The 14,225-nt window shown below is 41.9% G+C and overlaps 2 protein-coding genes across 2 annotated transcripts in view; one reads left to right on the top strand and one right to left on the bottom strand.

Moving 5' to 3' along the window:
• The window catches only part of LOC115174743 (nuclear receptor coactivator 1), a 104,070-nt gene extending 94,490 nt beyond the window's left edge, over positions 1-9,580 (bottom strand). Inside the window, exon 1 of the mRNA XM_029733563.1 lies at positions 8,915-9,580. The gene's annotated coding sequence lies outside the window, so the exon portion shown is untranslated. The remainder of the gene's footprint in view (positions 1-8,914) is intronic.
• Positions 9,581-10,347: 767 nt separating this feature from the next.
• On the top strand, positions 10,348-12,835 carry LOC115174741 (ribosomal protein L7-like 1). Its single transcript, XM_029733562.1, has 6 exons — positions 10,348-10,444; positions 10,978-11,086; positions 11,203-11,366; positions 11,571-11,708; positions 11,858-11,967; positions 12,142-12,835. Exons 1-6 carry the CDS (start codon positions 10,425-10,427, stop codon positions 12,348-12,350), a joined length of 750 nt encoding a protein of 249 aa, XP_029589422.1. The 5' UTR covers positions 10,348-10,424; the 3' UTR covers positions 12,351-12,835.
• Positions 12,836-14,225: the final 1,390 nt, after the last annotated feature.

Genomic DNA, 14,225 nt, shown 5'->3' with positions numbered 1-14,225 from the left:
TTGTCCGTTTGAAATATTATCGATTATTTAGACAATTGACAACCTGAGGATTAATTATAAACATCGTTTGACATGTTTCGACTAAATTTACCGGTACTATTAGGATGTATTCATCTGCATGTTTTGACCGCCTTTGAGCCAGCGGATTACTGAACAAAACAAGAAGTTAATCTTTAAACTGATGTATAACACTTGTTTTTTTTATGAATGTTTATTATGACCATTTCTGTATTTTGAATTTGGCACTCTGCAATTTCACCGGATGTTGTTGAGGTGGGTCGCTAGCGGAACGCCTGCGCCAGAAAGGTTAAAGATGAAGCTTTGATGTCCATTTGAGTACTTGATTATGTCCATCCCTAGCAACTTTACTAGCTGCTTAGTTGGTGGACCTGTCTGACATCTCAAAACAACTACTAAAAACATGTAATTTCATTGTAAAATAACAATAGCTCTCGATACCCTTTTCTTTTCCATCTGCAACAATAATGGCTCGCTCGCCCAGTCACACTTGCTCTCAAGTTTAATTTGCATGCCCCTCCACTGGCCTGTCCACTCGCGGGACATATGCTCTGCTCTCTCGACCAAATTTTGGCACTCAACTGGCCAGTGCGGCACTCATCCTTGGTTTGTTCGACCAATTTCTCTGTTCTTGAAACTCAGTGTTTCCTTGCTCAATGATGTTTCATCTTGCGTGACTTTGGAGATCAATTTGACGCTATAGAAAACCGTGATAGGCGAAACAGCGCCACTGACTAACACGGGCGCATTTGTTATTGTTATGAGGAGATGAGCATCCAGCATCGTTGTAAAAAAATAATAATAATCTTAGTACACACTCAGCAGTTTTATCCTGTGTGCAATGATGTCCGAGGGAACAAAACTGTGTTCGTTGTTTGAAGTAAAGTCTTTGTTGTTGGACGTGGCAGTTTCACCACTATGGATTCCAGCTTTTAAACGTTTTATTGAAAGATGGTGTAGCAGTCAGACGTCCTTGTCCTCGTCTTGTCATGTGTATATATATTTTTCTATCTTTTGTCTTCGCATATATTTATTTTTTATTTTTCTTAACCTCAACATACTCTCCTGCAATCCGCCCTACCCAATGTGGTATGGATCTGCTATTTTCATTCTTTTGAACCGGAATCCCCAACAGAAGCAAGCCAGCTAACTAGCTAGTAGTCAGCTAGCTATTGCTAGCGGTCATCAGCTAACCTTTAGCCCAGACAACTCTTGCCAGTCTGCACAGCACGACTCAAACCAGAGCAAATCTGACTTATTTTTCTCCATATCTCCGGATTCCTACCGCAAGCTCTGAACCTTTTCACCTGGATCATCGCAGCTAGCTAGCTACTATCCAAGTGGCCACTCCTGGCTAACGTCTCTGTCCTGAAGCAAGAACCAATTAGCCTGGAGCTAGCCTTTACTAGGAAAATCTCCCGGCTAGCCGATGAGGTTCATCAGCCACTCCTTGGGCTACAATACCTATTTTGCCAATTGGCCTGGACCTCTTTCACTGCCGACACGGAGCCCTGCCGATCCGACTGAACTACCGACGTAATCTGCCCGGGGAGTTTTTTCAACTGGCTCATCTGTCGCGACGTCCCCTGAATGCCCATCTGCTAGCCGCGGCCCGCTAGCTGTCGAGAGCATAATCGGACTGTTAGCTGAAGAAGCCCATCGGACAAATTCTTTGGCCACTATACCCATTTTGCAAATTGGCGGGGACCCTTTTACCACACGGAGCCCTGCTGATCCATCACGACTGGTCTGCCGAAGTAAAAGCACGAGGGGTCTACAACAGACTTCTTCCGTCGCGACATCCCTCTAAGGCCCTTCTGCTAGCCCCGGCCCGCTAGATGTCTAAATCGCCATGTCTCCAGCCCGCCGAGCTACTCACTGGACCCCTATGATCACTCGGCTACGCATGCCTCTCCCTAATGTCAATATGCCTTGTCCATTGCTGTTTTGGCTAGTGATTATTGCCTTATTTCACTGTAGAGCCTCTAGCCCTGCTCAATACGCCTTAGCTAACCCTTTAGTTCCACCTCCCACACATGCTGTGACCTCACCTGGTTAAATGATGTTACGAGAGACAATATCTCTCTCATCGTCACTCAATGCATAAGTTCCCTCATCTTTATTCACATCCTACCATACCTCTGTCTGTACATTATGCCTTGAATCTATTCTACCGTGCCCAGAAACCTGTTCCTTTTACTCTCTGTTCCGAACGTACTAGACGACCAGTTCTTATAGCTTTTAGCCGTACCCTTATCCTACTCCTTCTCTGTTCCTCCAGTGATGTAGAGGTTAATCCAGGCCCTGTAGTGCCTAGCTCCACTCCCATTCCCCAGGCGCTCTCATTTGTTGACTTCTGTAACTGTAAAAGCCTTTTTTTTCATGCATGTTAACGAGAGTCTTGTCTTTAAAATGGTGTAAAATAGTCATATGTTTGAGAAATTGAAGTAATAGCATTTCTAAGGTATTTGAATAACGCGCCACGGGATTCCACTGGCTGTTGAGTAGGTGGGACGATTTCGTCCCACATACCCTAGAGAGGTTAACCTCTCTAGGGTAGGGGGCAGTATTTTCACATCCGGATAAAAAACGTACCCGATTAATCTGGTTATTACTACTGCCCAGAAACTAGAATATGCATATTATTGTTTGATTTGGATAGAAAACACCCTAAAGTTTCTAAAACTGTTTGAATGGTGTCTGTGAGTATAACAGAACTCATATGGCAGGCAAAAACCTGAGAAGATTCTGTACAGGAAGTGCCCTCTCTTACCATTTCTTGGCCTTCTACACTCTCTTTATTGAAAACAGAGGATCTCTGCTGTAACGTGACATTTTCTAAAGGCTCCCATAGGCTCTCAGAAGGCGCCAGAACGTTGAATGATGACTGCTGTCCCAGGCTGAAAAACAGTAGCGCATTTGGTAAGTGGTCGATCTGAGAACAATGAGACGGGGGCGCGCGTGCACGTGATTAGTCCATTTTAGATTTTGAGTCTTTGAACGAAAACAGGGTTTCCCGGTCGGAATATTATCGCTATTTTATGAGAAAAATCGCATAAAAATTTATTTTAAACAGCGTTTGACATGCTTCGAAGTACGGTAATGGAAAATTTCGAAATTTTTTGTCATTATACGCGTCCGCGCGTCACCGTTCGGATAGTGTCTTGAACGCAAGAACAAAACAGAGGATATTTGAACATAACTATGGATTATTTTGAACCAAAACAACATTTGTGGATGAAGTAGAAGTCCTGGGAGTGCATTCTGACAAAGAACAGCAAAGGTAATCCAATTTTTCTTATAGTAAATCTGAGTTTGGTGAGTGCCAAACTTGGTGGGTGTCAAAATAGCTAGCACGTGATGGCGAGCTATCTACTCAGAATATTGCAAAATGTGCTTTTGCCGAAAAGCTATTTTAAAATCGGACACCGCGATTGCATAAAGGAGTTCTGTATCTATAATTCTTAAAATAATTATGTTTTTTGTGAACGTTTATCGTGAGTAATTTAGTAAATTCACCGGAAGTGTTCGGTGGGAATGCTAGTCACATGCTAGTCACATGCTAATGTAAAAAGCTGGTTTTTGATATAAATATGAACTTGATTGAACAAAACATGCATGTATTGTATAACATAATGTCCTAGGAGTGTCATCTGATGAAGATCATCAAAGGTTAGTGCTGCATTTAGCTGTGGTTTTGGTTTTTGTGACATTATATGCTAGCTTGAAAAATGTGTCTGATTATTTCTGGCTAGGTACTCTGCTGACATAATCTAATGTTTTGCTTTCGTTGTAAAGCCTTTTTGAAATCAGACAGTGTGGTTAGATTAACGAGAGTCTTGTCTTTAAAATGGTGTAAAATAGTCATATGTTTGAGAAATTGAAGTAATAGCATTTCTAAGGTATTTGAATATCGCGCCACTCGATTCCACTGGCTGTTGAGTAGGTGGGACGATTTCGTCACACATACCATAGAGAGGTTAACATTAGAAGCCTCCTCCATAAGTTTGTTTAATTCACTGCTTTAGCACACTCTGCTAACCCGGATGTCCTAGCCGTGTCTGAATCCTGGCTTAGGAAGACCACCAAAAACCCTGAACTTTCCACCCCTAACTATAACATTTTCTGACAAGATAAAACTGCCAAAGGGGGTGGGGTTGCAATCTACTGCAGAGATAGACTGCAGAGTTCTGTCTTACTATCCAGGTCTGTGCCCAAACAATTTGAGCTTCTAATTTTAAAAATCCACCTATCCAGAAACAAGTCTCTCACCGTTGCCGCTTGAAATAGACCACCTTCTGCCCCCAGCTGTGCCCTGGACACCATATGTGAATTGATTGCCCATCATCTATCTTCAGAGCTTGTGCTGTTAGGTGACCTAAACTGGGATATGCTTAACACCCCGGCTATCCTACAATCTAAGCTTGATGCCCTCAATCTCACAAATTATCAATGAACCTACCAGGTACAACCCCAAATCCAACTACCTCATCCCCATACTGTTATTTATTTTATTTTGCTCCTTTGCACCCCAGTGTCTCTACTTGCACATTCATCTTCTGCACATCTATCACTCCAATGTTTAATTGCTATATTGTAATTATTTCGCCACTATGGCCTATTTATTGCCTTACCTCCCTTATCCTACCTCATTTGCGCACACTGTATATAGACTTTTTCTATTGTATTATTGACTGTATGTTTGTTTATTCCATGTGTAACTCGGTGTTGTTGTTTGTGTCGCACTGCTTTGCTTTATCTTGGCCAGGTCGCAGTTGTAAATGACAACTTGTTGTCAACTAGCTTACCTGGTTAAATAAAGGTGAAAAAATTAAAAATAAACCAAAGGATGAATGTGGTGGATAGAATGATGTGTCAGACTGACGCTGCTTGTCATTTCTTACTGAATGGCATAATGTCTGAAAAGAGGTTGGGAAGGATACTAGGAAGGATATGTATCTGTATGTGAACATGGCAGACCATTCACTAAGGACAGCATCATCAATGACACCTCCATAGAGTGAGGAGGGTTTGTTTGTGTGAGAGAGATTATGAACTCGGTTGTCGCAATAAAAAGTCAATGACACTGAGGGGGCTAGCATGCCAGGGTGAGATAATTCCTTTGTACTGCTTCCAAACCAGTTTTTCCTTGAGATTTATAGCCTGTCAAGTGCACCCAGGCACTTAAGGTATTGGCAAAACAATCTGAGTGCTTGAGTAACCACACTTTAGTGACCTGCATTTCTGCTGAACAAAGACAGGTGTAGGGCTCTAGGTGAAATCAAGACCAGGTTAAATTTACTAATTGAAGGTGAGAAATAGTGGCAAATAATTGATTTTATTATTTTACCTCTCAAAATTGGCTCAACTCGCTTGTTGATGCAAATGATGTCTTCCTTTTAATCACCATCAAACCCAAATGATTAGAAATGTATTTCATACACAGAGAGCGCTGTCCAATATGCTTTATTACGAGCTGCTATGACCTCTTTCTTGATTTATAGTTGCTGGACCAAATCCAAAGAGGCATGACGTTATGGAAAACTAAATTCAATTCGTTATAAAGTGAATCTAAAGACACTTGTATTTTTCTGTAAACTTACAGTTCTTGCATAAAACATGGTTGAAATTTAGACACTAGTAGGACACAACCCAGATGGGTCAGTCGCAGGTTATTTCAGGATTAAGTGCATGCTAAACTCATTTGTCGTAGTTTGTTTATGTCATATTTCTCTCTTGACCAATCTCTTCTTGACAAACCTATCCAAGGCAGCCTATTCCAACTAACACACTAGTTTTACAGTCACAAATAAACATAATGGGGATTAATGTGTAGACCTAGGGATATGTAGTCCATATGGCAGTCTAGCCCTGGAGAGGTGCAAGAGTTTATCCATGACACCTCTAGTGACCAAAACTCAACCTAAAATGTAAAAACACATCAACCTCACTGACGTAACTGAACGCTAGCCAGTTTAAAAAAAAACATGACTTAGAACATTGCAAAACCGTTTTAACTCCATCTTAATCATGCAGCTCCATATTCAAGGTCATGGTTATCGGAGAGGAGAACAGCCAGGGGGGACGGGGGACGACGACGACAATAACTCCTTTAACCTTAGCCTGGGGTGACAGTTGTAGGGGAATACTCTCTGAGAAATCAGCACCCAAAAATATCCAAAAGGTACAGAGAACACAAGACAGGCACCGTTATGCGATAGCAGCCAATAGCCTAAAGCCCATCCCTCCATTATGAGGAAATATTATATAACTGACAGGCCATACATTGATCCCCATCTGGGGAGCTGAACAAAGAACAACAAGACTTATCTTGTTCCTCTCACACTGAACCTGTTACAACATCCTGTACTTCAAACTTTGGGGTTGAGATTTTCACTACCGTTTCTCAAATCTGTTAAAATGACTCCTGAGGGCACGGATCCAGTCAGCAGATGCTACTGTAGTAGAGAAAAGTTTTTTTTTCTTTTTCTCCCTCTTCACCACAACAAGTTGAAGGGAGGGCCATGGGAGTCAGTCACACTGCCTGCCAAACCCCAGCCAAGCAGCTCCCTCCCACAGCTCAGTCCCACTGTACAAACTGTTGTCTCAGTTCTCTTCCTAGCGTGCCCCGATAAGAAATGGGACACTGGGATCTGGTTCCTCAGCTTGCTCTGTGAGTGTGCCACAACGCTCTCTTCCTTCGTTCTCTCTCTCGCTCCCTATATTTCCTTCCCTACCCCCACAAATTCACAGTCTGCTGCACAAGCTTTCTTTCCAGGGAGAGGAGAATGTAGGTCAGCTCTCTGATGGCTGGGGAGGCACAGCTGAGCGCCCCACTCCGTTCCTTTCGCGCGCAGCAGCGGCGGCGGTGGAAGTGTGTGTGTGCCTCTCGCCGAAACAGGGCGAGAGAGTTGAGGGACACAGCACAACACACACCCACAAATCTGATCACCCTCACAAGGGTTTGGATCATGCATTAAAAATATTAATACAATATCAATAATACCATTTAATCATAAAGGCCCATTTTCACTATAATATTGACTAAATAATTTATTCTAACTTCTTAGGCTATTACATTCACTGGATATCGTCATTCACATTATGAACCACTGCTAAATGCACACCTGAAATCCTTAGCCTACTGCATGTGCCTCAGGGTTAAAAAACAAATTCTCTTACTAAGCTTATGAAAAGGAATGCTTTAAACATGACAACGCTGAAAAGGCTGTTGAGAATGGTTGTGCTTACATTTTAGGCAAATCTTAAAAGATCTGGTCTGACATAGCTCCCCGCACATCCTCTCCCCCTTTATGAGCATACTGTAATAGCAAATGCTCCTACATGTCAAAATGTCACAAAAAAAGTATGAATTAATTAAAGGGGGATACGTTGTCAGTTGCACAATTGAATGCATCTCGCATGTAACCCAACCCCTCTGAATCTAAGAGGTGGGGGGGCTGCCTTAATCGTCGTCATCGGCGCCCAGGGAGCAGTTGTTGTGGGGGTTAACTGCTTTGCTCAAGGGCAGAACGGCAGATTTGTCCACCTTGCCGGCTCTGGGATTCGAACAAGAAACCTTTTGGTTACTCAAACCATGACTATCTTCCTCCTCTTTGCGACACAGGGAAACACAATACCTATGTCCAACAGTCATATCTCCCTCTCCTGATGAATGCTCAAATCAATGCATCTGATACTATACTGGAATGTTCCTGGTTACACAAGGGTGTGGATTCTTGCTTCATATTGTTCATTTCACAAACCCACCCGCCGTCCTAATTCTTCCAGTGTGATACATACCTTACTTTCCCTTTGCATGCAGAAGGAAAATCAGCGAGGGGAGAAGAAACGGTATTAACACGTGATTAAGTTGGGCAAACTGGTTGTCAAATATGAACTTTTTGTTTCGGAGCTTGATAGTTGTGTGACAGCCGATAGCAAATACAAAATGCTTGTGAAGTGATTACTAACTTTGACCTGCATTGCTGAGGCCCGATTGCATTGACTTCCGTCCTTGAGGTCTAGGCTCGTAGCACAATACACTTTTCGCTAGGCCTAGTCTACTTGCACTGCACTTACAACCAAAATGCACATAAAGAAACAAGAATTTAAATCGATTCATAAATCCTCCCCCACAAAGCTAATAACAATTCAATAAAAGTACAATGATGTAAAGTGCAATAAAAGACAGTCTAGAACATCTTTTAACATGACTACTGGTGTTTGACCTGAACGAAATGATTCACTCACTGGTGGTGCGGCCAACGCAATAATTGCATAATTGAGCCTCACCCTCCATTCCAATCACGCCATTGGTGCAAACCTATCAATCAATTTATCGTCGTCATAAATGTATCCCTAATTGATTACCTAGCTAGACCTATAAAAATATGCCCAATTCAACTGGCACAGGTGGCTAGGAAAACATTTGAACTTTCCAGCGTGGTACTGAACAAGATACAATACAATTTTGATTAACCAGAGAGGGTTAGTTGCACTAATGAAAACACTTAATTGTATCGATAGAATATAGCCGTGTTGCAAACAAACGGCATGTGCTCTACTAAATAATGAGTGACTGCCAAAATGCACATCCACTAGTTCAAGAAGGATTAAAATGCCTTAATCAAAAGACCTGCAGCGAATGTTTAGATCCTCAACCAAATCAACTTGTTTGCAATCTCACAATTTAGCATGTTATATCAAATACATTGCTGTAATTGAATGTCATATTGATTGGCTGGCTAATGTTCTGTGGGTAACTTGTCCACGTTTTATCCTCCGCTACTAGTTACGAGCTGGCTAGCTCGCCATCAGCGGCCAAATAGGGTATTTTAGTCCAAACTATTTTGCTGCAATTTTGCAAGGTGTTGTGCTTAGTTAGCTAACTTACCTGTTTCTCAGGCCCCTTATAAGTTGATTGGTGATTCTCTTCTGTATTTATTCGATTTCAATGCAATCTAGCTATCAGAGTTGTCACGTTAGATGCGCAATTACTATGCATTAGGTGGCTAATTTAATGTAAATATTTGTCAGCTAAAGCCGTGAGCTAGCCAAAGAGCTAACGTTGGTTCGGTTGCCTTGATTTTCTGATCCGACGCTCCGTAAATGTCTCTTCCACACGCTATGGACAATGTGATCTGGTGCTGTAGTTTGGCACTGGTAAGGTGAAAGTCGGTTGGTGGCTAAACGTCAGCTAATGTTGACAAACAAACCTGCAATAAAAAAATAAAAAAATCACACTATTGAAACTAGCGAGATTAGCAACGCTAGCTAATTCAAAGCCAGTTTCAAAACCAATTCGATGTGTTCAACTATACTCCATGTCTCTCCTTAAAAAAATGAAGTTATTCCGAAATAGAACTTGCGTTTGTTTGGAAATTGTCATTCACGGTTAACTAATATTTTAATTGTCGCGTTGGTCTCTATACTCCGCCATTTTCAACATCTCGCTACGCAAACAGTTTAGCTCGTGCACGTACAATGACAGAAGTTCAGTACAATGCTCGTTCACGGGGAGAGGGCAAAGAAGCAAGCTGTGCTTTGGCTCTGTCTGCCCAGTGTGCTGTAACTACTTGCAATATCACCATATATCTGTAAAGCGGTTGCAGGAACAGGCTCTTGTGAATGGGTTATTTTTCAAGCATGCGTATTGAAGGCTACCTCGGAAATCATGTTCACATAGCTAGTTAGTGGGATAGCCTTGTATTAGTGGCACTGGCACCAGTATAGAGATGTTTGCATCAGTGTGAGAGAAAATGGTCTGTTTTACCAAGAAGTCCGGGTCCACAGTTCAAAGAACACATTGTACTATACATAAACATCACAGGAGGCTGCTGAGGGGGAGGGGGGACAGCTGATAATAATGGCAGGAATGGAATGGTATCAAACACATGGAAACCATATGGCCTTAACGGCCATGTACTCTTATCTACCTAGCACAGCCAGAAGAGGAATGGCCATCCCTTGGAGCCTGGTTCCTCTCTAGGTTTATTCCTAGGTTCCTGCCTTTCTAGGGAGTTTTTCCTAGCCGCTATGCTTCTACATCTGCATTGCTTGCTGTTTGGGGTTTTAGGCTGGATTTCTGTATAAGCACTTGCTGATGTAAAAAGGGATTTATAAATATATTTGATTGATTATTTAATGTGTTCCATCCATTACTATGAGCCTGTCCTCCCCAATTAAGGTGCCACCAGCCACCTGTGATAAACATTGTCACGTAGGAAATATATTCAAGACTGACTGCACAAAATATATATATTTTTGTTGAGGAAGAGAGCAGTTATTGTTTTTCGCTTCGTACTCCACTCCACTAGGTGGCAGATTGAGCAAGGCTGGGGAGTCTTTGATGACGTCATTTGTATGCGCCGGCGCACGTTTTCACTCACACGTCGGGATTCGTGATGGCAGAGCAGGAGTCTGAGTACGTATTTGTTTACATGTTGATCTAAGTCCATCCTTTGCTAAATTTATAATTTTCCAAAAATGTCTGTTGCACAAATGTGAAATTAGACTAATAGGGTTCCGTCAAGCCATGTATTTCTATGATTTGTCTGAAAGATGCTCATTACAGAGAGCTAGATAATTGCGTCTGTTTCACATAGGCATGATATTCCATTAGCCATAACGCAACGCCAACTTAAATAATGACATTTTAATGTTTCGACACAAGTAACACGAAACAAAATCTGCTATCAAATAATTATGTAATGTGACAAGAATGCTAGAGCTAAATTTGTGTTATTTTGGTTTGCCTTCAAAGGTAATTTATAATAACCAAGTTTGCTAGCTACTGTTAGCTGGGTAACTTCATTTCACTCATGAATCAGATCCGTGCCATGGTTTTTGTTGCAGATGGATATGGGAATAATCTTGTCGATAGTTCTGTGGACTTTGTCCTTATCTCACCATTGTATTCTCTGTATGATATGAGTGTTTATTACATTTTGTGCTAAGAGTGAAGAGGGTGATAAAGTTGGTTCCTGAGAACCTTCTGAAGAAGAGGAAAGCATACCAAGCCATCAAAGCCACTGAGGCCAAACGTGCACTTCTTGAGAAGAGAAAGGTAACAAACTGGGGGGGTCAATGTTTTACCATGGTGGCCTTTTAATCACTTACCTATGATTGTTTTGGTTTTTATTAAGTTGTAGGCCATCAACAAGTGTAAATGTTTTCATTCAGGTATCTAAAGGGAAACCCTTGAAGTTCAAGCGTTTGGAGGACTTCCTGAAGGAGAGCCATAGAAAGCATCGCGATGAGACCCGTATCAGGAGAGCAGATCACAGACCAGCTCCAGCCATGCCCCCTGCAAAGAACAGACTGGCCTTCGCTGTCCGCATCAGAGAGTGAGTGACTGAAATCTGTAGTAACATGATGTGATTCTAAAAGTGGTGCAAATAAAGCTTAGCAAATCTTGCCTGACTATTCTATACTCACAGTTAGTGGCTATGCAGTCACAATCATCTGGAATTACAGTATTCCATCAGCTCCTCTTTAGTGGTCTGGCTGAATATTGAGGTAACATTTTCATCTGTTGTCTCTCTGTGCAGGATTAAAGGAGTCAGTCCCAGAGTTCAGAAGGTGATCCAGATGTTACGCCTGAGAAAGATCTTCAGCGGTGCCTTTGTCAAAGTTAACAAGACTTCTATGGCCATGTTGAAAATGGTTGAGCCCTATGTAGCATGGGGGTAAGTGAGAATGGGGGTCAGACTGTGGGGATCTAGGGACTGAACAGCAAATCTACTTCATGTATTGAGATGAATCCACCCTGATGTGTAAAATCAACTAGTTGGACAATGTATTGTAATAACAATGGCAAATATTTCAAATTAAACAGGTTTCCCAACTTGAAGTCAGTTCGTGAGCTGATCTTGAAAAGAGGACAGGCCAAAATTGACAAGCGAAGGGTCGCTCTCACAGACAACACACTCATTGAGCAGCATATGGGTGAGGATCACAATTTATAATGTGTATTTGTTTATCAGCGTGTGGAGTTACAAGTCTTGTATGTGCATGTCAAATTAGTATTCTAGAAAAGTTGTCATGCAGATAATTTACCACAATGATTTTCATTGAGATACATGTACATTACAATATTTACATCATACCCTCTCCTCTCAGGCAAGTATGGTATCATCTGTCTGGAGGACTTGATCCATGAGATCTACTCTGTGGGAAAGAACTTCCGGGTGGTCAGCAACTTCATATGGCCGTTCAAGCTGTCTGTGGCTCGACATGCTGCCAGGGACAAGGCAGGTCTTCTGAAGGACATAGGCAACCCAGGACCCAGAGGGACGGACATAAACTCGATAATCAGGCAGCTCAACTGAGGCTGCACGAGACACTTTCACGTCAGACCTTTTCTTGGAGCCAATGATGAACTTTTTTTTTTATCATAGCCTACTCATTGGTTGTTCTTTAATTCCTTCCTTTAATATCAATACTCTGAATTACCCAGTCTGGCATGAGAGAAGAGATCCCTTACAGATTCATAAGGATTTAATTCATCTTAGGACCCCTGGGTCCCAGCTAGCAGAATTCATATTGGACCTGATCAGAATTTAACACCTAGTCAGACAGTGCCTTTCTGGAGTATGTTGTGATTAGACGGCAGTAATTTACCCTTTCTTTTTTGAAAAATTGGTATTAGTATATTGCCACCTCTGTAGTTGCAATAAGGCCATTCTATGGAGATGCTAATTGCATCACTACTTACTTTGCCCCTGTGGTGTTCAGAGGGATGTCATTATGCTTACTATGTATGTGAGATTACAATATGTTTGTTTATTAAATAATAAACTGAAACAAGAACTTGTTTTGTACTTCGGGGTGCATCAAATGTTGCTACATGATTTGTAATGGCAAAAAAAGTTTAGCAATGATAAATTGAAGCAAATATTTTCTTGAGGCCAGTCTGCAGGATTAAAGGAGTCACAGATGTTTCGACTGAGAAAGTGTACATGGTTAGGCCTGATGTGATTGGCCATTGCATGTCCAATCACTTAGCACCAAGTGTAGTAATTGAGGGGGTGTCTTCTATTTCTGTAGCAGTTGCATTAGTGAATAGCCATTTTTTTCCCTCAAAGGTTTTGCTGGCACTGGCTGTGCAGAATCACAATCAATTTAGCTAGATGTGACTCATCCAGCCCAGTGGAGGGGGGAGAGACCTGGGAAACTGCAACCCAGGGTGCTGCAATGGAGGGACACGACACAAGCTATTTGTGGCAGCAACATTTATACTGAACAAAAATATAAACAATTTCAATGATTTTATGGAGTTACAGTTCATATAAGGAAATCAGTCAATTGAAATAAATACATTTTTCCCTAATCTATGGATTTCACGTGACTTGGCAGTCAGTGGAGGGAGCCAGACCCAGCCAATCAGAATGAGTTTTTTCCCACAAAAGGGCTTTATTACAGACAGAGATACTCCTCAGTTTCATTAATTGTCCAGGTGGCTGGTCTCAAGACAATCCCGCAGGTGAAGAAGCTGGATGTGGAGGTCCTGGGCTGTAGTGGTTACACATGGGCTGGTTGTGAGGCCGGTTGGACGTACTGCCAAATCCTCTAAAATGACGTTGGAGGCAGCTTATGGAAGAGAAAGGGTCATTAAATGATCTGGCAACAGCTCTGGTGGACATTTCTTCAGTCAGCATGCCAATTGCATACCTTCAAAACATGAGACATCTATGGCATTGTGTTGTGTGACAGAACTGCACCTTTTAGTGGCCTTTTATTGTCCCCAGCACAAGGTGCACCTCTGTAATGATAATGGAGTTTAATCAGCTTCTTAATATGCCACACCTGTCAGGTGGATGGATTATCTTGGCAAACAGTAAAAGGGGGTGGGGTACACATCAATCCAGCTGGTTTGCATCATATCAGGGTTGTCTGGTCCGATATTTGCATATCAAAGGGGCAGGGAAATCAATCACTGTCTGAGAAATGAAGATTGCATCACACATTGGGCATAATGACAGACAGATCAGTCTGTGCAACACTGTCTGGCGTGATATACAGTGCTGATGCTGGACTAAAATAAATGTATATATATTTGGTGAATTCCAGTGTGTCCTGTATGATCCATGATTTTTAAGGTAAATATGGAATTGCTGGTAACTGGTAAACATTTGTGGACCTCCAAATAAGCCTTCTCTGCTATTATTCAAGATGATGCACATCATTTGTGACGGAAGACTATT

The sequence above is a fragment of the Salmo trutta genome, chromosome 35, assembly GCF_901001165.1.
Source record: "Salmo trutta chromosome 35, fSalTru1.1, whole genome shotgun sequence".
NCBI lineage: Eukaryota > Metazoa > Chordata > Actinopteri > Salmoniformes > Salmonidae > Salmo > Salmo trutta.
This window is presented reverse-complemented; position numbering and strand designations above follow the sequence as displayed.